This window comes from Rhinolophus sinicus, chromosome 3 (genome assembly GCF_057876585.1).
Source record: "Rhinolophus sinicus isolate RSI-liver-muscle chromosome 3, RSI-T2T, whole genome shotgun sequence".
Taxonomy (NCBI): domain Eukaryota; kingdom Metazoa; phylum Chordata; class Mammalia; order Chiroptera; family Rhinolophidae; genus Rhinolophus; species Rhinolophus sinicus.
In genome coordinates this window covers 130,575,859-130,597,613 of record NC_142503.1, presented here as the reverse complement: position 1 = coordinate 130,597,613, position 21,755 = coordinate 130,575,859, and the positions used below count along the sequence as shown (strand labels likewise).

At 35.1% G+C, this 21,755-nt stretch overlaps 1 protein-coding gene and 2 non-coding genes across 5 annotated transcripts; all 3 read right to left on the bottom strand.

The window, feature by feature from the left end:
- Nucleotides 1-933: 933 nt before the first annotated feature.
- On the bottom strand, nt 934-21,403 carry CCNB1IP1 (cyclin B1 interacting protein 1). 3 transcript variants are annotated; one of them, XM_074327945.2, is made up of 9 exons: nt 21,356-21,403; nt 18,187-18,445; nt 15,459-15,536; nt 14,410-14,596; nt 13,352-13,477; nt 11,934-12,013; nt 6,467-6,799; nt 3,420-3,753; nt 934-1,895 (listed from the first exon to the last, which is right to left on the bottom strand). In XM_074327945.2, exons 7-9 carry the CDS (start codon nt 6,761-6,763, stop codon nt 1,693-1,695), a joined length of 834 nt encoding a protein of 277 aa, XP_074184046.2. In that variant the 5' UTR covers nt 6,764-6,799; nt 11,934-12,013; nt 13,352-13,477; nt 14,410-14,596; nt 15,459-15,536; nt 18,187-18,445; nt 21,356-21,403; the 3' UTR covers nt 934-1,692. The 3 variants fall into 3 exon arrangements, with proteins under 3 accessions (XP_074184046.2, XP_074184044.2, XP_074184045.2); XM_074327943.2 differs by having other exon boundaries at nt 18,270-18,445; XM_074327944.2 differs by having other exon boundaries at nt 13,352-13,433; nt 18,270-18,445.
- On the bottom strand, nt 12,304-12,451 carry LOC141570929 (small nucleolar RNA SNORA79). Its single transcript, XR_012495371.2, has one exon. It is a non-coding gene; the product is annotated as a small nucleolar RNA SNORA79 (small nucleolar RNA).
- Nucleotides 15,199-15,275, bottom strand: LOC141570937 (small nucleolar RNA SNORD126). Its single transcript, XR_012495377.1, has one exon. It is a non-coding gene; the product is annotated as a small nucleolar RNA SNORD126 (small nucleolar RNA).
- Nucleotides 21,404-21,755: the final 352 nt, after the last annotated feature.

Here is a 21,755-nt window from a genome sequence, read left to right as displayed (position 1 = left end):
AGGGAAAACATATTTTGCACTGTAATCTATAAAATCTGTGATTAGCTATGAAATAGGGAAAGACGTTTTAAAAATTTTAAGTCAAGACTTTTCATCCTCTTTCTCAGACACAATTTTAACTTTAGGATATGGAGGTGAAGGGATTTGTGAAAAGGTGACTAGGGAATACAGTCAATAATAGCGTGGTAACTTTTCATGGTGACAGATGGTTACTAGACAGTGTGTTGAGCACATTGTAAGATATATAAATGTCAAATCACTATGTTGTACACTTGAAACTAATACAATATTGTATGCCAACTATAATTTAATAAAATTAAAAAATTAAATTAAATATTTTTGAAGAGATTTTATATTCTATACTCCTAAAGAAAACATTACTTGCTTGATATTATTCACTCCTTTCTACAATGACTAAATATAAAATATCCTCAAATTATTTCAGTATGACTTTATTACCTAACAAAGCTATGAGATTTGGCAGTTTGGATAATTCCATTGTAATTCCTCCCAAACCATTAAGAATAAATCATAAAATTTAAGAGTTACAAAAAGCTTACTGGATAATTTAATTCAATCCCTCAATATAAAGATATAGAAACAAAAACCCAGAAAGTTTAAACAGACACACAACAAAAAAAGCCATAATTAGAACCCAGATGTTCTGTCTCCCCAACCAGTACGATTTCAAGTCTTGCCTTTATAGGACATAAAGTTACTGAAAGTATCCTTCAAATTTCTTTCTTGACTCTATGCTTTAAATAAGTTATCTGTGACAGTAATCCGAAATCCTCATTACTTAATAAAGGAAAACAAGGAATAAATCTTTTAAAGTATTTTAATTAATACAATCTTTCAAGATCAATAACATATTGTAAGTTTTCTGCATTAGAAGTATATTCCTAAATAAGTAAACCAAGGCAACAGCTGGCAAAACAGTAAAGAAAGAGCAATTTTATTTTAAAATAAACGGCAAAAAAAAAAATCAACTTTGCAAAATAACTTTATTAATGTGAATTACTTTTAAATAGAAATAGGGAATGATCAGATGTGCATCAAATTGTACTCTCATTCACTGACATAAGCATAAACACTCCAAACAAGTAATTATAAGAGGAAGTACATAAATAAATAGAAATAAATGTACACACCCAAACGACAAACTGTAGACACACCTACCATTTCCTGAACCAAAATCTTCACATAAATATACCAGCAAATATAGCAAAATATCAATATAAAGGAACATACATATACATATATGCATAAATACCAAAACCCAAAGTGACATGTAGACATATAACATAAGTGCTTTGGTGCTTTTATACAGATGCAAAAACACATAGCTCAGTCAAATAGCCCAGACAGAAACAACCATTGATCTACAAAACACCCAATAATATTGTAACCTTTTTACTAATTGTGAAAACTCAACAGTTCACAATGAAATTGAGTTTAATAAAATGCTCATGCTTCATATAATGGAAATAGGAAAAGAAACCAGACTCGAAAGCCACTCCTCACTGCCACTGAGTTTCTCATAAATTGAAAATGTGAAGACAACTTCAAAGACTTAATAGCACAGGGAAGAAGTCACCAACAGCACAGGGAGGTCGGTGACTCCTATCTAGAATAAAGATTATTCGCTAAATGACATCACTTAAAGTAAACAGAAACATTCTGTAATGTGAGCTAAATTCTTTTTACTTTAAAGGCCCTGCTAGAGACTTGCTGTCGCTCTAATTCATGACTTGGGGAGGCAAAACTAAAAAAGCTATTGCTGGGTTCGGGTGCTGTGGGAGAACCCACAAAAAATGGTCTGAACTGAAAATCTCCATCTGCACCACCTCGATTTCGAACTGGTGTACTGTCCAAAGGAAACTTGGAGTTGTTCCCTAGGAAAAAAATAAGGGAAAAACTTAATCATCTATTTACTTACAGACCTTTAGAACCAAAAAGACGAAAGTAATTCAATATTCCAGAAATATTTTAACAGAACCCAACACATACAAGACAGATAAAATATAAACCTAATGTTGGATAAAGAAAAGAACTATGATGTCCCCACCCCCTCCCCCGACCACAGTGTAAACTGTACCTTCTTCTGTGATAGCCATGACCTCATCACCAAAAGTAATTTGACACAATGAAATACATTTTTAGTAGAGCTAGAATGTATAATATCATAATTTTATTTATTTGTTAATCTACTTCAAAGGAATATCATATATACATGTAAGGGGGTATATAATCTTTTGTCCCAGGTTCTTTAAGACTAAGTTTTTTAAAAGATTACCATAAACACTCCAAAAAAAATATATGACAACTATAAAAACTGGCACATATTCATGACATGAGATCAATTAGAACAGCCTTAAAAAAAATCAGACAATAGATCTGATTCAATAAGCATTTAACAACGTCCACTAAACCCTTCCTGGGCTTGTACAAGTTTTAAAGGGAACACATAACTAAAGGAGAATGGTGGCCATATCTGCTTCAAGCCAGAAATGGTAGTAAGAGGTAAAAGGAAAAAGGTAAGTGTGCACAAAAAGAGGAACAGAAAAAGACTGGTGAATATGAAAGAGATAAAAATAAATGTGGATAGGGACAAGGGAAAAAATAAGAACATCTACAAATGCCCATACACAATAACACTTGATTCATTGTATCTGCCAAGGCATCAAACAAGCAGAAAAGGGCTAGTATCATTCTAGATTGTGTACTTCCAGAGGGCAGGAATCCTATCTACATAATCTTTATATCTTCATTGCCTGGGATTATACCTACCAACCTGGCATGTGAAACACGTTTGATAAATATTTGATGAATGGACAACTAAACAAAAACATCCACCAAACAAACAACCCACAATAACTTAAGAACTGTGCAATCAGTATTGCCTTGTAAAAGTGAAATATAGCCTTCTTAGAGGATAACAGATGATTAAGAGTCTGGGCTCTGAAGATAGCTTTGTGACCTTGACCAATTTACTTAAACTTTTTGTATCTCAGTTTTCTCATCTGTAAAAGAGGGATAAAAATAATACTTACCTTATAAAGTTTTTAAAATAATATAAATACATCTATAACAGTGCCTAGCACTTGGTAAGGAATCAATAAATGGCAGCTATTATTATTATTACAACTAAATAGCTTTTCATTTAAAGGACCAATTTGCAAAATTTTATTTTGGGGAGATATACCCCAAATTTACAGTTCAAATTGAACATGTAACTTAAACATAATCAAATAAAATAGATAAAAGCAGTGATGTACAGGTTGAGACATGAAGAACCTAGAGCCTATCCCACTCTAGGTCTTTGGAGTCTCCACAGACTACGTGGAACTGTATAGAACACAGTGTGAAAAATCACGGATTTGAAGAATAGATGTTGGATATTGCATGTCTTTCCTTACCTACAGGGAAGCCAAAAATACCAGACTGTGATACCATGGATGGCTCAAGGGTGCCTTCTTGGTTAGCAATAGTGATGTTTCGTAGCCTAAGGCTATCATAGAGGCCTTGAAGCTTTTGATACTGACGATTTCGTTCCATAAGTTTCTCAGAAATGTCGCTGAACTTTTTCTTGTATTCTTCTAGCACTTTCTTCATGGAAGTGACCTCCCCTTTCATAGAGGTCAATTCTACATCCTTGCTCTGTATTTGCTGAGTATATATCTTCTCCATCTGCTTCAGATGGCCCTCAGCCTTGCTGAATTTGTATTCTTGATAGAGACGCTCCTGATGTACCTGTCCCAAGAGAAAAAAATAAAGGTTTTTAATGCAATAAATATAAAGTTATATAATATGAAACTTTATACAAACAGAAAAATATGCCTATACTGGATTGTTATTAACATTTAGAATCAGATTAAGAATTAGGGTGATTATTATTGAAAATAATACGTTATGTCACTAAATGCATAGAAAGAAATCTCAAACTACTACCATTACACCAACAAAAGAAATGAGTATTTGTCTAACCTTAACAAGTGACATGTAGTCCAAAAATTTTTAAGAAATATAATCCTGTGTTTCAAGTAACCCACAGTGTGGAAAATAGATTATAAGATAGCCCCCAATTATCCCTGCCTCCTGGTACTTATATTCTCCCTTTGAGTGTGGATAGGACATATGACTGAAATACAGGAAAAATGACAAGATGTCACTTTGTGAGAACATTACATAAAAATATAATATCTGGGGCGGCCGGATGGCTCAGTTGGTTAGAGTGCGAGCTCTCAACAAGGTTGCCATTTCAATTCCTGCATGGGATGGTAGGCTGTGCCCCCTGCAACTAAAGATTGAAACTGGCGACTGGACTTGGAGATGAGCTGCGGCCTCCACAACCAAATTGAAGGACAACGACTTGGAACCGATGGGCCCTGGAGAAACACACTTTACCCCAATATTCCCAATAAAATTTAAAAAGATAGACAGAGATAGATAGATAGATAGATAGATAGATAGATAGATAGATAGATAGATAGATAGATAGATAGATAGATAGATATAGATAGTAAATGTCTGGGTTTTTTTCTTAATCTTTAACACCACTAAAGTGTAGCCTCCTGGAAGCTCATACATTTTTTTTCATTACTGTGTACCTAGCACCTAAGAAGGTGCATGAAATATAAATGTTTCCTGGCACTCAAAAAATGTATGTTGAATGACTAAAATATTAGGAAAAAAATTAATGAAGTAAAGAAAAATTCATTTCTGGCTACCTTACTTACTCACTCACTGGTTTCCTCCATATCTTAAATGATGAAAACAATATCACATGTACATGTTCAATCAATACTAACCCCCAAATAGGAATCTACTTTAATAAACAGTGTCTATTCATTCAGTCAATAAGTATTTACTGAGACTTAAGACCAGTAACTATGATTGTCACTGAGGATCCAGAGATATACAAGAATCAAAACTTGACCTAAAGAACTCTCCCAATTAGAGAAGGTGAACATGTATGGAGGTAATTATGATACAATATTAATAATACAATAAAGGTAAGCATAAGATGATACAACAGTGTATAACAGAGACATCTTACCCAGAAAAATACAATGAAAATATTTACTTGACAGAAAACAAAACCTTTAGGAAGCAGTCTTATAAATGCACATGCAAGATACAATATACTCCAAGATATGATTAAAAGTTCTCCACAGAAGGTAAGTTTTTCTAAGAACACACCAAAGGCAGAAAGCATAAAGGAAAAGAGTTACGGGTATGAATTTGATGATAAAAATGCTCATACAGCATCATTTTAAATAACCTAGGAAAAAATATGATACAATGCAATCATTAATATTATTACATAGAATACACTAAAATTTTCAACTTCTGTATGTCCAAAGAAAATCAATGAAGACTAATAAAAGTGAAAAAAAACAAAATTTCTTGCAACATCTGAGTTAAATATATAGAGAGAAGTCTTACAAATCAGTAGGAAAAAAAACCTACAGCAATTGAAGTAAGCAAACTGAAAAGCAATTTATAAAAGAAAAATACATGCAAAAATACAAGAAAATGTGTCCATCTAAAAGTCATCCAAGAAATGCATATTTAAAGAGCCATGAGATTCTATTTCACCCACATCAAATTGGACAGTAGAAAGTGTGGAGAACCAAGCACCCTGATATAGGGAATACAACCTTCTTAAGGGAATACAAATTGATATTATCTCAGTAGAGGGCAACTTTAAAATACTGCAATTTAAAAACATGGAAATGTATTTATCCACCTTCAGGAATTTAATCTTAGTACATAATTAAGGATGTGGATTTGATGATAAAAATGCTCATCACAGCATTTTTTATAATGAAAATAAATCATGATACAGCACAACCACTAAAATTATGATTATAGAATACTTAATTTAAAAACAGTTAATAAAATATTCATAATAGACATAATATATTGTCAACCTTAACTGGCCACTAAAACAGTACGTGTGCTCTTATCTTTTTTCGTAAAGACAAAAATATATATTTTTATTTATATATTTATGCACAGAAAAAATCTAATACACAAAATATATCAACAATGGTTATCTCTGAGTGAGGGAAATTATGGATGTTTTTTAATTTTCTTCCTTTTGGATTTTCAGCAATAAACTTACTTTTTTTTTTAACTTTTTAAGTTTATTTTAAAGTGTGTTTTTCCAGGACCCATCAGCTCCAAATCAAGTAGTTGCTTCCATCTAGTTGTGGAGGGCACTGCTCACACTGGCACATGTGGGAATCGAACTGGCAACCCAGTTGTTACAAGCATCGGGCTCTAACCAACTGAGCTAACCGGCTGCCCTAAACCTACTTTTGAAGATGATTTACTAAAAAGAAAGTTTTCCATACATTCATAAAAAATAATTGCAAACACAATGAAGGAAAAACATTACTAGAAACTTCCACATATACCTTAAATCACACTCTCCAAAGAAACTAGCCTAAGCACTAACCTGGTATGTCCAGAAGGCCAGTGCTCGGGAGCTAATGTCCAACACAATCTCTGGTCGAAGTCCTGCCAGTACCATGGCTTTATATTCCTCTGATGGATTGAGTTCTGTTCGGACAATATCTAGCTTGCCAGAAAGGGTACTGTTGCAGGCAGGGCAGATAGCTGGTGAACGACTAAACTCACCACTACCATGTTGATCACAGAAAATGTGAGAGCAGGCAGTGACCCATGCATAACCAGAGAGTTTGATTCGACACTTGCGATAATTACAAAGCAGCATGTCTTCACACAAAGACATAATAGAAAGTGATGTCTTTAGGTGCTGAAAAGGATCCTAAGGAGTAAATGAAAAGGTCATATAAGTCAAATTGCAGTGAAATGAAATAAATAACTAAATAAATAAAGCATGTTTTCATTTTATGGTAAAATAATGTACATTTCATTGTTTTATATTTATTATAATCAATATTAATTGTGCTCCTTCATGCAAATCACTACAAAGCCATTGAAAATTTTTTTATGGAAATAGTTAAAGACATGGGTGGTTCCAAGTCTCACTAAAATCAAAAATAATACGTACATGGGAAAGTTTAGTAACATTTACAAAGTACAAACAAATAAACATCAAATTAGTGCTTTTTGCCATTCCTCAATGCCTAAACAAAAAACCCAAATTTCCCATTCATTGTTTGCTAGAATATTTTAGTATTACTTCTCCTCTTGGCATATATAAAAGTCCAGGCATTAATTTTAGTCATTCTTTAGTGCAAAGTATTTTAAATTTTTTCATATATGCTGATTTCTCAGATTCTTTACCTGTGTTGACTGAAAGAGTAGTAACCTGATAGTATTAAATGAAAACTAATCTAATTCATCCAATTAATTGACCATTATGAAGCCTGACTATATAAAAGCAGATTTTTTATCACCATATCAACAATTCACCTATTATACTATTCAATGCTATGCTTCTATTTAAAACATTTTTAAAACGAAATACTCTTGTTACTTTTCAATATGGTGTCCACTCTTATTGGAATTTTACTAATCCAAACCGGACAGCAATCTTCGGGATATACCAAAGTAAGTCATACATTGTAAAATATAGTAGTGACACACCAATTAAACACCAAGAAAAAATGTTCACGTTTATCGACAAAGTCTGTCAAGAATGTTGCCTTGGTCATAGGGGTTGACAAGGACGCTCTGACACCTTTACCCCAAATGTCACCGCTGAGTGATTCTCCCCACAGGTGTACGGCACCTGCAGCTGGTCATGAGGTCAACTTTTACCTTCAGCAGCATAATGGGAGTAGAGGAAGCAGAAGACCTGGGGACAGTTTTGAAGCTGAGACGCTTCTCAGGCAGTGCGAGAGGCGCAGATTAATTCCAAATTTTCCACGAATTGGGGGAAAGCCAATTTAGCGAGCTGAGGGCCAAGTTTTTGAGAGTTAGACTCACAGAAACTTCAGTCAGAACTTCTTGGCCTGCTTTTTGCGCTCCACAGAGAAAATAACAGTAATATGAATTAAGTACCTAACCTGAGGCGCCTGAGAAAAAGCGCGGGAAAACGCCGTTGCCTCTGTAACTCCACCAGGCGAAAGGATTTGCGGCGCGTGTCGCCGCTACGTCGGAGGGCGCACGGGGCGCACGCGCAGTCACCTGCCGGGTGGCGAGCTCCGGGTCCAGCCGCTCAGGATGCTGGGACCCACTGCACGTCGCATGGGCAGTGAGCGCACAAATCCGACACCTGGGTGAGGTTTCCCACTTGGAGCCTCGCAGATCCTGTAACTGACTACCTTTACTGCCCTCTACCAGCACAAGAGTACCTCCTAACTTTAATGGGGATAACATTTGAGGTCAATCCCCTGAGGGTAAGGGCAGAGAGGAACAATTAAGAAGCTAATACACGCGTGTGTCTGTCCTGGCAACATGTGGGGAGTGCCAGCTGGATAGCACAGGCTAAGTGGTTTCAGGAAAAATTCCCAGAAGTGGTGATACCGACATATAATTGGACAGCTATCACCTCCATCTTGAGGTAGATTCTGACTTTTTTATTCATCTTGATATAGCTATCTTTCCAGCTTTTACACATCCTCTGGAACTTTCCTTGATTCACTCTGCCTTGTGAACTTTCATTACAGCACTTGGGATCAGGCGCCACAGCTTTTTTGAGGTGATCAGCCTGTGTGCTCTCCTGGACCCACTTGTGATTGTTTAAATGTTTGTACTTGTTTGATCCTAATGCTGTTACCTGTCACTTCCTTTTCTGTTCTGTACTATGATTTTTTGGCTCAATATATGAGTCGATTAGAATTCACACTAGAAATTAAGCCGAGGAGGGCTTGAGGGGTCCTGGGGATATAAGCTTTAATGCTGTCTTTTGTAACCACCTTTCCAGATGTGATTCCACTATGAATTTGTAACAGGCACAATCCAATGAATCGGCAAAACAATGGACACCAAGCCCTGCAAACCCCTGGTGGGTTGTGAAATGTTAATACTAAACCGTTCTCCAAAAAACCTGTTAAAACATTCTGCTAGTTGGTCTATTTGCAACTTGTTCACAGTAATTAGAAAGGGTCATCTTGGGCTTTGTATACATTTCCTAAAATGTCTATCTTCTGAGAATTTAGAGCTGTGACCTGATTCTAGTGGTACAAACTGGATTCAGAGAAAATTAAGTTCATTTATAAACCATGTAATCCCTAACATGTTTTGGCTCTCTGAGCCTTTTGTGCATTTTCTGGTTTTGACTATGCCAAATGTAAAAAGAAAAGGGTACAATGTCATTTAAAGTTATAAAACACAAAGCATTCAAATTCCACCAATACAAGTACCTAAGTTTGTGATCCTAGCCAAGTTACCCTCGTTCTGCAATACAATCCCTTCCAGCTTAAGGTCATCCTCTTGATTCCCAAAACCTAGTGTTCCCCACACCATTTTCTCTCTAAATCAGTTTCCAATTTCCAACCCATTTGGCTAAACGCCTTTCAGAGTTACTATTTTTCTTTCTACACATATAGTGGGGGGAGCTACAAAGTCTTAATATCCCAGTAGTTTGGAATATCAGGAACTAACTGTTTCTTCATGGCATGTGTCCTGTTCTCATGGCATAGACAAACCCTTCACTGGCTTGTTTCTAGGGTGCTCCTGGAGATGAAACCACTGAAATCAATCAAGAAAGGCTAAGGCAACCATCCACCAAAAAAATATTTTTAAAATATTGGTTTTTGTTATTAAACATCAAGAATACCAAGCATCATACAGCTTTAATAAACCCAAAATTTTATTATTAAATATCAAGCATATCAAAGCATCACAGCTTTAATAAACCCAAACCTTTCTCACATTTGATCTTTTTTAATGAAGTAACACATTAGATATAATTGAAACCTCCCCTGTGTACACTTCAACCTCATTTTCCTCCCACCTCTCCAGAGGTAAACAAGCCAAATTTCGGTGTTTATTATTCTCATACATGCTTTTACACTTTTAGTATATGCATACGGTGTTTCCCCGAACATAAGCCCAAGTCGGACAATCAGCTCTAATGCGCCTTTTGGAACAAAAAATGAATATATTATCCGGTCTTATATAAGACCGGGTTTTATATTACAGTAAAATAATACCAGGTATTATTATATTATATTATATTATATTATATTATATTATATTATATTATATTATATTATATTATATTATATTATGTTATATTATACCCGGTCTTATGTTAGTGAAATAAGACCGGGTCTTATATTATTTTTTGCTCCAAAAGATGCATTAGAGCTGATTGTCTGACTAGGTTTATTTTCAGGTAAACACGGTAAACATCAGTCTTGTTTTGCATGTTCCAAAACCACCAAATCTCATCACATAGCACATATCACTTGGTCATTTTAACTCATTTTTGAGATGTAGTCAAATTAATATACATACTTTGTATTAATTCCTTTTAATAGCCAAATACTACAAATATACCACAATTTATCCACTTTTTAATGGACATTGGTTCCCGGTTTTTACAATTAAAAATACTGCAGTGAACTTTCTGTAAATGCCTCCTTTAGTACACATGCCAATTCCTACACAACGTAATACCCAGAGACTGGGTTAGTGTATAAGTATCTTAAACAACCACTCTCCAAAGTATCACTTAAATTTACTGCCACCAGAAAAGGGAGCCCACGTTCCAGACCCAGCAACATATGGAAGTATCAGTTTTTCTGTTTTGAGTTTTGCCCATCTAATGGCAGTAAAATGGTATCTCAATGTTGTTTAATGTGTAATTCTTTGAACTAGTGAGATTAAACATCTTTTCATGTGAATGATTACTCAGGGGTTCTCATCTGTGAATTGCACATTTAATCCTTTGATCATTTCCTTCATTTATATGAAATCCTTTGCCAGTTACAGGGCATGCAAATACAGTTTGAATTTTACTGTATACAAATTTATCAATCTTTCCTTTTTGAGCTTATGTCTACTCCAATGTCACATTCTTTGCTTTTCTATAGGTGTAAAATTCTCCTTTACATTTATAGATCTTTAACCTATAAGGAGTCTGGATAAACTGACAGTACAATTTGTGCTTATACATCACTTACACCATTTCATTACATATTACTTTCACCTTTCAAAAATGATATTTTTGCCAGGAAGTTTGATTTTGATCTTGTGTAAATATTCTAAGTAACTTTCAGCTATATTATGAGTATTTATGTACCACATTTCTCTAAGAGTCTCAGAGATAGTAACTTTCCCTCCCATTATCTTTGAATCTTTGGCTGTTAGCATCATGTAATCTAAAACTAATTTGATACTTTAATAAAAGAATCTTAATTTAAATAGGTTTCGTATTCTAACAGAAGTTATTACAGTTACATACCATTGATGTGATTCTGGTATAAGCATGATATTAAATCTCATTCCAAAACACACTGAAGTAATCCAGACTTCCAATATTTGGATGTGTATTTTATACCTTTTGCATATTAAATATACATTCATGAATGTAAGTACAGTATATTGGGCAAAAAATTCCCTGTAGTATAATGTAGCCAAAACTGAGACTATTTCAACATTAAATATAAAGCAGAAATAATGTTTGTTTGTTTTTTATCATACTTGAGTGGTATGTGTAATTTATATCAATGGTAAATATCCAATAAGGCTATAAAATGTTAATAAAAGATTTCCTATTAAATATCAGTAAGCTTTTATATATCTATTCCTCACATACATAGGATGTTTGCATAGCCATTCTTTATTGCCTCTTAAAGGATCAAGCATCATAACCAGATATTAAGAATTATAAGTAGATTCATTGGTACCCAGATAGTTTATTTTTTGATTATCTATTCTGGGACAGGCATTAAGGATAAAGAAGTTGGCCTGCTTTCACGGAGTTTACAATGTGGAATCTAAGAACGAGAAAATATTTTACTCTTTCCTTTGCTGCCTCTTACATTTTTGCAAGTTGATTTTAAAAACCTTTTCTGGTGACAAAAGCTTCCATCTTCAATTTGAAGAATCGTCTACCTTCATACTGCAAAGAAAAAGATATTTTTAGTATCGCCCTGAATATGTGAACAATCACTCAGTATAAAACTGAGTAAACCATTTAAAATTTAAACATGAATGACTTTAGAGTAGTATAATGTTTCAGTAAATCCCAGATCAATTCACTAGAGTTCATTTCATAGCCCAAGATCAGTGCTATTCAAATACTATTGCAATCAAAGGGTTGTCAAACTATATACTCATGTTTTAAATTTAGTTTTGTTTTGTTTTTAAATCACAGGTACATTTTATTAACCTAGAATTACTAAGTTTTGTAATTGTCTGACTCCGCAAAAATCAGAAGGCACTAATGGACAGCCAATCCATCCCCATGGTGCTCTGAGTGAAGACAAGTCAGCTTATATATATGATGGACTAAAATCCCACTACCTAAGGCTCCAAGCAGTGAGAGGAACAGCCATCAAAGTTTATCTCCAACCATTCTAATAAACTGTAATAAATGTTCTAAGAAATATTTATCAAAAATACAGCTATCAAAAAACATAAAAAAGACAAAATAAAAAAATCAAAACAAAAAAAATAAAAAGTTTAAAAATAAAAAATAAAGCTATCAAGTGACTTACAGGAATCATAACATCTAAATTTTAGAGTTAGTCAAGAGCGAAAACAACCATTAAATATCAACTGGTCTAGCTATACAGACAAAAATGAGGAATCAGATTATAAAAAGAATTAGTGCCCGAACCAAGAATAATTAACTAGAGAAAATGTTACTGGAATTATATAGGGATACACACTATAGTCCTTATTACCATATGTTGCCTAATTCAAGAATTAAATTAGGCTTTGGGGTAAAAATAATGAGGAACCGGCAGACTGGAAGATGCACATAAGCAATAAAAGAATTTCTAACACCCTATTATGCAGATGTCAGAAATGAATAGATAGTGAAAAAGTCTAAAATAAATATACACATGAACACTGATAAAACAGCTAACATCTACTGAGCATTTACCATACGCTTAACAATGTTCTAAGCCCCACACATGTATTACCTAATTTAATCTTCAAAGTCAAGCACTATTGAGTCAGGCACTAGCATTGTCTTCTAAGATATAGACACTAAGAAACTGAGATACTAAGAAACTTGCCAAGTTTACATAGCTGGTTAAGTGACAGAGGATGGGTTTGAACCCAGCCTGACTCCAGTCTGACCCATGTATTACTACTATGCTACCTCTCAACATCTGACTTTTTAAAATAAAATTTGTAGAACCTTAGCAGCTAGCCATAATGTCACAAAGCTGAATTTTCAAAGATTCATATGTATATCAAAGCTTCTCAATTTCATCATAAGCCTTACCATAAGAGAAAAATGTTGTCATCATCTATTGTATATCCAGGACTTACAGCAGCCAAGAGTTCCAAGGTTGGGAAAGAAGTTTCTAGAAAGAAATTCATCTAGTTTCAGTCTCCTGAAATTTCATTTCTGCAAAAGACATAGCCAAAAGCTAAAAAACTATTTCAAGTGCTGATGTTACTTTGAATTATGTGTATTTCCTGTATTTTACCCTCAGATTTATCCCATTCTGTTGAAACGTTCAGGCACAGGTAAAGAATACAAGCCTCTTCCATCTAGGTTATTTAAAAATAACTTTAGGGGGCAGCAGGATTGCTCAGTTGGTTAGAGCGCAAGCTCTGAACAGGGTTGCCAGTTCAGTTCCCACATAGGCCAGTGAGCGTGCCCTCCACAACTAGATTGAAAGACGACTGATAGGTCCTGGAAAAACACAGTTCCCCAATAAAAATTTTTTTAAAATTGGGGGGAGGCGGGTAGTAGTTGAGGGTAAAGGGAATCATATATATGGTGATGGAAGGAGAACTGACTCCCGGTGATGAACACACAATGTGATTTATAAAGGATGTACTACAGAATTGTATACCTGAACTTTACGTAACTTTACTAACAATTGTCACCCCAATAAACTTTAATTAAAAAATAATAATAAAACTGAGGAATAAAAAAATTTTTTTAATTAAAAAAATAACTTTAAACTATATAATACATGATATAATAAAGTCAGAAAGTACAGGTTAACAAAATCACACATAGAATCCAATTCTAGAGACAATAATCCCTAGTATTAGAGTATATCCTTTCAGGTGGTTTCTCAAATAAATAAGTATATAAAAATGTTTAGGCAGTAAAAGGATTATACGTATTACTCTGTAACTTGTTTTTAATTCAATGTGTCATGAATACCCTCCCATTTCAAGAAAGGTAAACATTGTCCCATTCATTTATTTTAGCTTTTATTTCCCTTGCCTTTGAGGTCAAATTCATAAAATGTTCTTTGAACCCAGGTTCATAAGTTTACTGCCTATGTTTTCTTCTACGCAGTTTATTGTTTCAGGTCTTACGTTTAGGTCTTTGATCCATTTTGAGTTAATTTTGGTACATGGTGACAGATAGCAGTCTAGTTTCATTCTTTTGCATGTGGCTTTCCAATTCTCCCAGCATCATTTACTGAAGAGGCTTTCTTTTCTCCATTGTTTTTGGCTCCTTTGTCGAAAATTATAAGACTTCACTGATATATGTGATATGAAACTGAAAGCAACAAAGAAATAAGACAAAGAAATAAAGAAACAAAAACTCATAGACACAGATAATAGTTTAGTGGTTACCAGAGGGTAAGGGGGGAGGGGGATGGTAGATGAGGGTAAAGGGGATCAAATACATGGTGATGGAAGGAGAACTGACTCTGGGTGGTAAACACACAAGTATGATATATAGATGATGTATTACAGAATTGTATACTTGAGACCTATGTAATTTTACTAATCATTGTCACCCCAATAAATTTTAATAATAAAAAGAAAGGTAAACACAACTTGTAAGTGACTGTATAGTGTTGCATTATATGATCCTGACAAAACTGATCTGACTCTGAGATTCTCTTAACCTGATATATAGACTAATAAAATAGAATTATCCCCATTATCAGTGCTGTTTCTTTACTGTTCAAATTTTTTATAATTCTTGACCCTCGTTCTGTCTATATCATAGAGATCTTTTGATGAAAAGATTAATGCATAACAAAAGTGTTATAGTATCAAATTCAGAAAGATTTAAGAATTACTTGGGATCACAGGCTAGATCCCAAATTAGGCACTCCAACAAGCAGAATTCCAGGTGTTTGCCCTAGCTTTAGTCTGCTCAGAGCATGTGTTTAATCAGGATGATCAGCTGAAACACGGACTTAACATGCATTTCATCATGGCAAACTGTAAATGACTGGTGAAGGGCAAACCACCACCGGTTCCTCATCCCTAAACCAGGAAAATCTTAAGGTTAGAACCAACGCTTTTTCAAGTATCAAATCTCAGCCACTATGAACACTGAGCCCCAAAACTTGCTAAGTGATTAGAGATTCAAATGAGGTAAGAATGAAGGTTTTTCTTTCACTTACCTCTGGTATCAGATGAATCCAGCATCTATCTTGGAATGAAGCTGAACTACAGAATCTATTGACTACTTAGCATTATCTCTGGAAAACAAATTAAAAAAAAACACAAAGTTTACGACAAGACTTGAATGCACACCAGCCTACACAAGTCACACCCATACAGCCACAAAGAAAATTAACCTCGAGGAAAACTGCTCATTCTTTGAATCTCCATTCAGTAATATAAATTGATCCACCTACATGCAGAATGTCATCAAATGCTCAAACTCAGTATCAGAGTAGGGCAGGACTTCTACCCAAGCTCAACTTTTTGTATAAATGTAAAAGTTTGGGGAAAACTGTGCAATAAGTGTAACCAGCCTCTGAAAGTTTATAAAGGTCAACAGTCTCACAATGAGAACAGGTATGCAAAAGGAAAGAGCCCTGTGCTGACTGCAGCCAGAGCTTGGCAGCCATGGGAACAAATGCAGGGAGATGAGGCATAAATGGCACTGGTCACTGTCAGCCTCTCAACTCCACAGGCGGGTGTGATGACAGAACACATGTAACTAGTCATTGAATTCACAAAATCCTAAAAAAAAAAAAAAAAAAAAAGGAAGACACTAAGATTTAGATAGGAGAAGGTAATCCAAAAGTTTTTTTCAAAATACACTTCAATTTCATTTGAGCTAATATCGATTATGTTTAACCTTTACTTTTGGTACACTTTTTATTGCAATAAGCTAAAGAAAACCTTCCCTTGACATAGCAAAATTGAATTCTCATCACTTGGAGCCCAAGTCAGCCACAAGCTGGCAATATGAGAAGCTTTAATTTCCTCTTCCATTGGTTGAATGTAATCTGAAACTTGCCGACTGGACACAGAATTCATCACTGTAGGCAACCCTTCAGACTATTCCCTGTTCTTTATCTAATTACTAAATAGAAAAATTTTCTCTTACAGTTAATGATCATTTAAAACTTATTAACTAAAAATATTACAATTGTATTTTTATCAGGTTCCTTTTCATATAGTAATGTGGAGATTTAAAAATTCATAACCTCAAATACAATCGAGCTAGAAAAGACAAGACTCATGAAAATTAATGTCCATGGTAAATACTAAATAAGTGGTAGAGAAAGCAAGTAATGTTAAAAGAATCATTGATCAAGGATGGTTTCATAAAGTTAGGGGAAGGAACAAGGCTAGCAGGTATGCTTGACTATACACAATAGATAATATGAAATTGAAATTAGACATTATAAAATGTGACGATTATTTCCATTCCAGAACTAAATTGAATAAAACGTCCTATTGATTAAAAAAAGTCTTGAATGAACATTAAAATTGGACTTAAAATAATACTATATTGTATATTTGAAAGTTGCTGAGAGTAGATCTTAAACGTTCTCATCACAAGAAAAATGTTAAGAAGGTGTAGTGATGGATCTTAACCAAACTTACTGTGCTAATCATATTGCAATCTATACAATTACCGCATCATTACGTTGTGCACCTGAAACTAATGTTGCCACTTACGTCTCAGCTCTTAAAAAGTGTACTATCCAATAAGTAATACCACACACAGCCACTTTAAATTAAATTAAAAACAAAATTTCTTAGTCATACCAGTCACTTTTTAACTGCTTAATATCTAAATTTGGTTAATGAATACCATATTGGACATTACAAATATAGAACATATCCATTGCAGAAAGTTCTGTTGGACAGCAGTGCCTTGAAGGACAGGTATTGACTAAAATAAGCTGACAGAACTATAGAAATCGTTTTACTCAAAATTTACAACCCCATATCTACAAGGAAATTTGAGGTTCAGAAGTTAAATTTCCTAAGGTCACCTAGCTATTAAGAGCTAGGATTTAAGTCTAGTTGTCAAAACTCCCTGTTTTCACTTCAACTTGCCACCACCTACATGAAATAAAAAGCAGAGCTACAGAAGATGGTTTACCTTAGAACGTAATGAGAACATACTGGCTGGCTCAGTAGGTTGGAAAGAAACTGAGGAGTTTTAAGTACCCCAGAGATATAATCAAAGTGTTATTTTACTCCTTTCTTGTCCTACTCTTGAATGCTTTAATTATGTAGAATGTTTTCAGATCAGCAGGAACAAAGACAGGAAGCAAAACATGAAGTCGGAGGTTTCTATAGTTCTAATAATGTCTATCTCAAAACTCCATGATCCAAGTACTTCTTACAGGAGATAAATTATAGATTTAAGGGTGCAACTTCTCTATTTGTCTCATCTCACAAACAAAACCAAGATTGCAAAGAACCTGGTCTTTGTGTGTTTAGCACATGGCATGAAGCCTACCACATAAATCCTGGTGTTAAATGATGCCTTTCCCAATGTGTGATGTTCCCTATGGGGGTCTAGTCGTTTCACAAGTGTCATTCTACCATGTGAAGGCCACATCATATTTACTGCGTACTTATTTACTGGGTATAAATTATTTTGTAAATACCCCATAAACAATCAATGACCCACTCATTTTGTTCCCTGTGACAAGTGCTTCAAAGTACTGGTGCTCATGGCACCAGTATCATTTTACATATGTGAACAGATTCATTTTATATATATGAACAGATGCTTCATCAAAGCCTGATACAAACTAATTATTCGCAATACTAAATCAGCTGAGGCTTGTTTTATTACATTACCATTCAATTTTACTCTTCCGACTGTGTGTCTAGCGATTGTGGGATACAATGGTAACTCAAAGAACCTCCTACCTTTTTTAGATGGGAAAGACACATATACAGGTAACAGAGAACACTGTAAGGCAACATATCTTGATCAAAGTTCAAGTACTTGCCTTTATGATCCCATCAGCTTTTAACCATTCCTACTGAGAATGTCCAAATACAAGCCCACTTGATTTTTAGTGGGTCTGCAGCAGATGTTATAAAGGCTTTCACAGTGCCACTTCTGTGCTCGCACACAGGTGCTGAAGACCCAGGCCTTCCTTCCTCAATGGATTCCATCTTCAACCTGAAACAAAGGAAAATACAGAACTTTGTATGGGAAGTATGCTATATTGGTGCTTGGCATAGTTCTCTTTTAGAGATACCTCTATAGGGCACTATCAGAACAGACTGCCAAGTTTTGGTCCCCACTCACTCTTAGCTATTTTAGCCAAGAATACTAATTGTTTTAAATTCTTAGTGCAGGGGGAATCCACTCAGAGCATATATAAGTGGTGAGATCAGAAATATGACTAACCATGCAGTTCATCCTAAGAGACCACTATTTCACCCAGCCCAGTCCCATTGCTGGAGGAACGAATAAAAATGAACTGAAAATATAGAACCTAAGGGAAACAACAGGAAGGAATAACTGGAAATCAGGATGTAAGAGGAAATAAAATCTTTTACTGTATCAACATATTTGTATCTATTTCATAATACTTCGCCTATCTTAGAATATATAAAGCACTTTCCATATTTCACCTCATTTTGCAAGTACTATGCCATATCCATTTTATAGATATGGAAGTAGTATAGAGACTAAATAAATGAGGCAACTTAGCTTAGGGGTTAAGATAATGGATTTTGAAGTTGGACAGAACTGGATTTGCACCCTGGTTCCCCCACATATTTGCTGTGACCTTAGGCAAGTTATGTTAACTTCCCTAAGCCTTAGATTCCCTTTCTGTAAAATGAGGACAAATACCACCTACCTCTTAGTACTATTGAGAAGATTAAATGAGGTAAAATGAATATAAAATACTTTAATGTTTAATATGTTGTTTCTATTAGTAAGTATCTAAGCTCAACCAGTTAATGAGTAAGAATGCAGATATTCTGCCCAAAAAATTCAACTTTTCAGAACAATCTTGAAGCCAGAAAGTCACTCATGTAAAAGGGCCCCTCCAAATCTAAGATGCTGCATCTTGTACGAGTCCACTGCCCCCTTCCCCTCAATTCCCTCCTTAACAGTGAAGACTCCGGTATATTCTATATAGTTACTCAACAAAAGCATACTTCCATCAAAAAGAAATTTTTCTCCCAGTCATCAAAGCCTCCTAACTGGAAAATTAAGTATTAGACACGATCTTATTAGCCTCTTAAGACTTTTAAATTAGCTTTGTAGGAATTCCCGGAGGCTTCCTTTTTTATTTTGCACGTTTCCATCACCCCCAAAAAAAGTCAGTTTTTCCTAATTTAATGTTAAAATGAGTTTACTCACTCATTATCATAATTTGAGGAAGACATCCAGCACACATTTTGCTAAGTACACACCGTGAGCATGCCCTTTCTGCCCGTGAACACAAAGACCACGTGCTTTCTGTGGTTCATGTTGTCATTCCTTCTCAACGTTACATGCTTTAAACCGAAGTGGGCAAAGATGTACTCACATTAAAAGCCATCAGCATGGTGTTGCTTTTTATAGAAAAGTCTTTATTGCTCAGTCAAGATATTATGGTGTTGGTTGTTTCTAGTCATCATTACGTGCACAAAATAAATATAACTGGAAGCACTGCATATTTAGAGTCCTTATAAACAATATATCAAAACCCAACTGAAATGTCACATGTGGGGGAAATAACAAAATTGTAAATGACCTAGAAGTCGAATAAAAAAGGTTAAATAAATTACGGTATGTACATATATTAGATTGCTGTGTAACCATTATAAAGAATGTGGATGCTCTGTATTTACTCATTTGGAAATCTTAGGGCAGGGAGGGAAGTAAGATACATATATTTGCTAATAGCAGCAGAAAATATCTCAGGAAGGATACACAAGAAACTGTTAACACTGTTATTGGGAAGGGGAATCAGCTGGCTTAGGAGACTTCATTGTATATACTTTGGTCCCTTTTGGACTTTGAACCATATGAATGTACTACCTATTCAAAAAATAAAATTAACAATAAAGCTTGAGAATTAGAAGGATTATCAGAGGTCTATAACTGGCTGTTACTACATTCCATACACTAGTTTATGTCTTTCTCACACCTCCTGCTTGTAAAGCTAAGCCAACACATACGCTTTATTCAAACTAAAGTGTAACAGAGAAAAATGGGAATCTGGTGAAATTACACTCAAGGTCAGTAGGCAAAACATTTTTATGAAAAAAAAGATATACTAAATAAATGTATTGCTTACTTCCAGAAGTTACGTTGCATTTATTGTACACTAACTAGAGCCTGGCCTTCATGTATTTTGATCCTCAAAAGCTGAGCCTCCGAATGGCTCACTGACTCACTGAAGGTCACTGGAATAGTAAGCTGTGGCACTGAAATTTGATTTAGGCTTGCACTAAGCTAAGGCCCCTGATCTTTTTTAGTATATCTTAAGCTTTTTAGGGCACCCTCACCACAGTGGCAACATTAAAATTAGGAACTCTTCTTAGGGCTAAAATCCTGACTTCAGTTTGCTGCTTTAATCTTACTAAGTAAACTGGAAGGCTCTGAGCAAAGACCAGGGCAAAGACAACATTCACTGCAGCTCACACAAACCCAGTAAGGACCAGGGCCCTGCAGACACAAAAGCGTTCAATGTACTGGTCTGAACTCCTCCCAAGACCTACCCTCTCACCCAGGGAGACAGAAGTCAAACAGCACTGGGATAACAACTGTAGCTTTCCCTTCAAGCAAAATGAATCCACACATTTTCCAGGAACACTGTACACTCTGTACATGAAACAGAGTCTATTGTTTCTAAGTCACCAGGTCTAAGGAAGGAAGGCAGACCCAGTACTGCAGAGGCCCACGTGGAAACAAGCCAGGCAAAGCATTTCACTGCCTTCTTCGTCTCCACCAGCCGAGTATAATCACCTTACGGCTCACACACACACTCCAATGCTGGCTTGAAATAAAGGCCTGCCACCAGGATACATGGTTCAAATGGAAAGGAAATTCAAAACAATTAGGGAACAAAATTAAGTGCACACTCACCAGCCCACCACCAACCGGAGAGAGAGAAAGTACAGAGACAGGAAGTGGTTTTAAGAAGTGGCCTCAGAGTCTGATTGGCTAATGAGTTAAAGGCAGATCCCCTCCTTCTTTACCTTAAAAGGTGCTGATATGACACAACCTTCTCCTTCACCTTATCTCTTTATGAACCAGTGATGCTACCTGCACTGTTTTAGGCTGAACTTTTTAAACCAAGCTTCCGTTTAAGTTAATGTACTTAACACAAGCAAACAGGCTAATTCAGGCTGTTTATACACATTCTTATTTAGATGGACCTACTGCAAACAATTTTCATTCCAGTAGGATAATTTCCTACCCTTTGTGACCTCAACATGGTTAATTAATACAAGGTAATTTATGCAAGGTTTCATTATAAACAGTC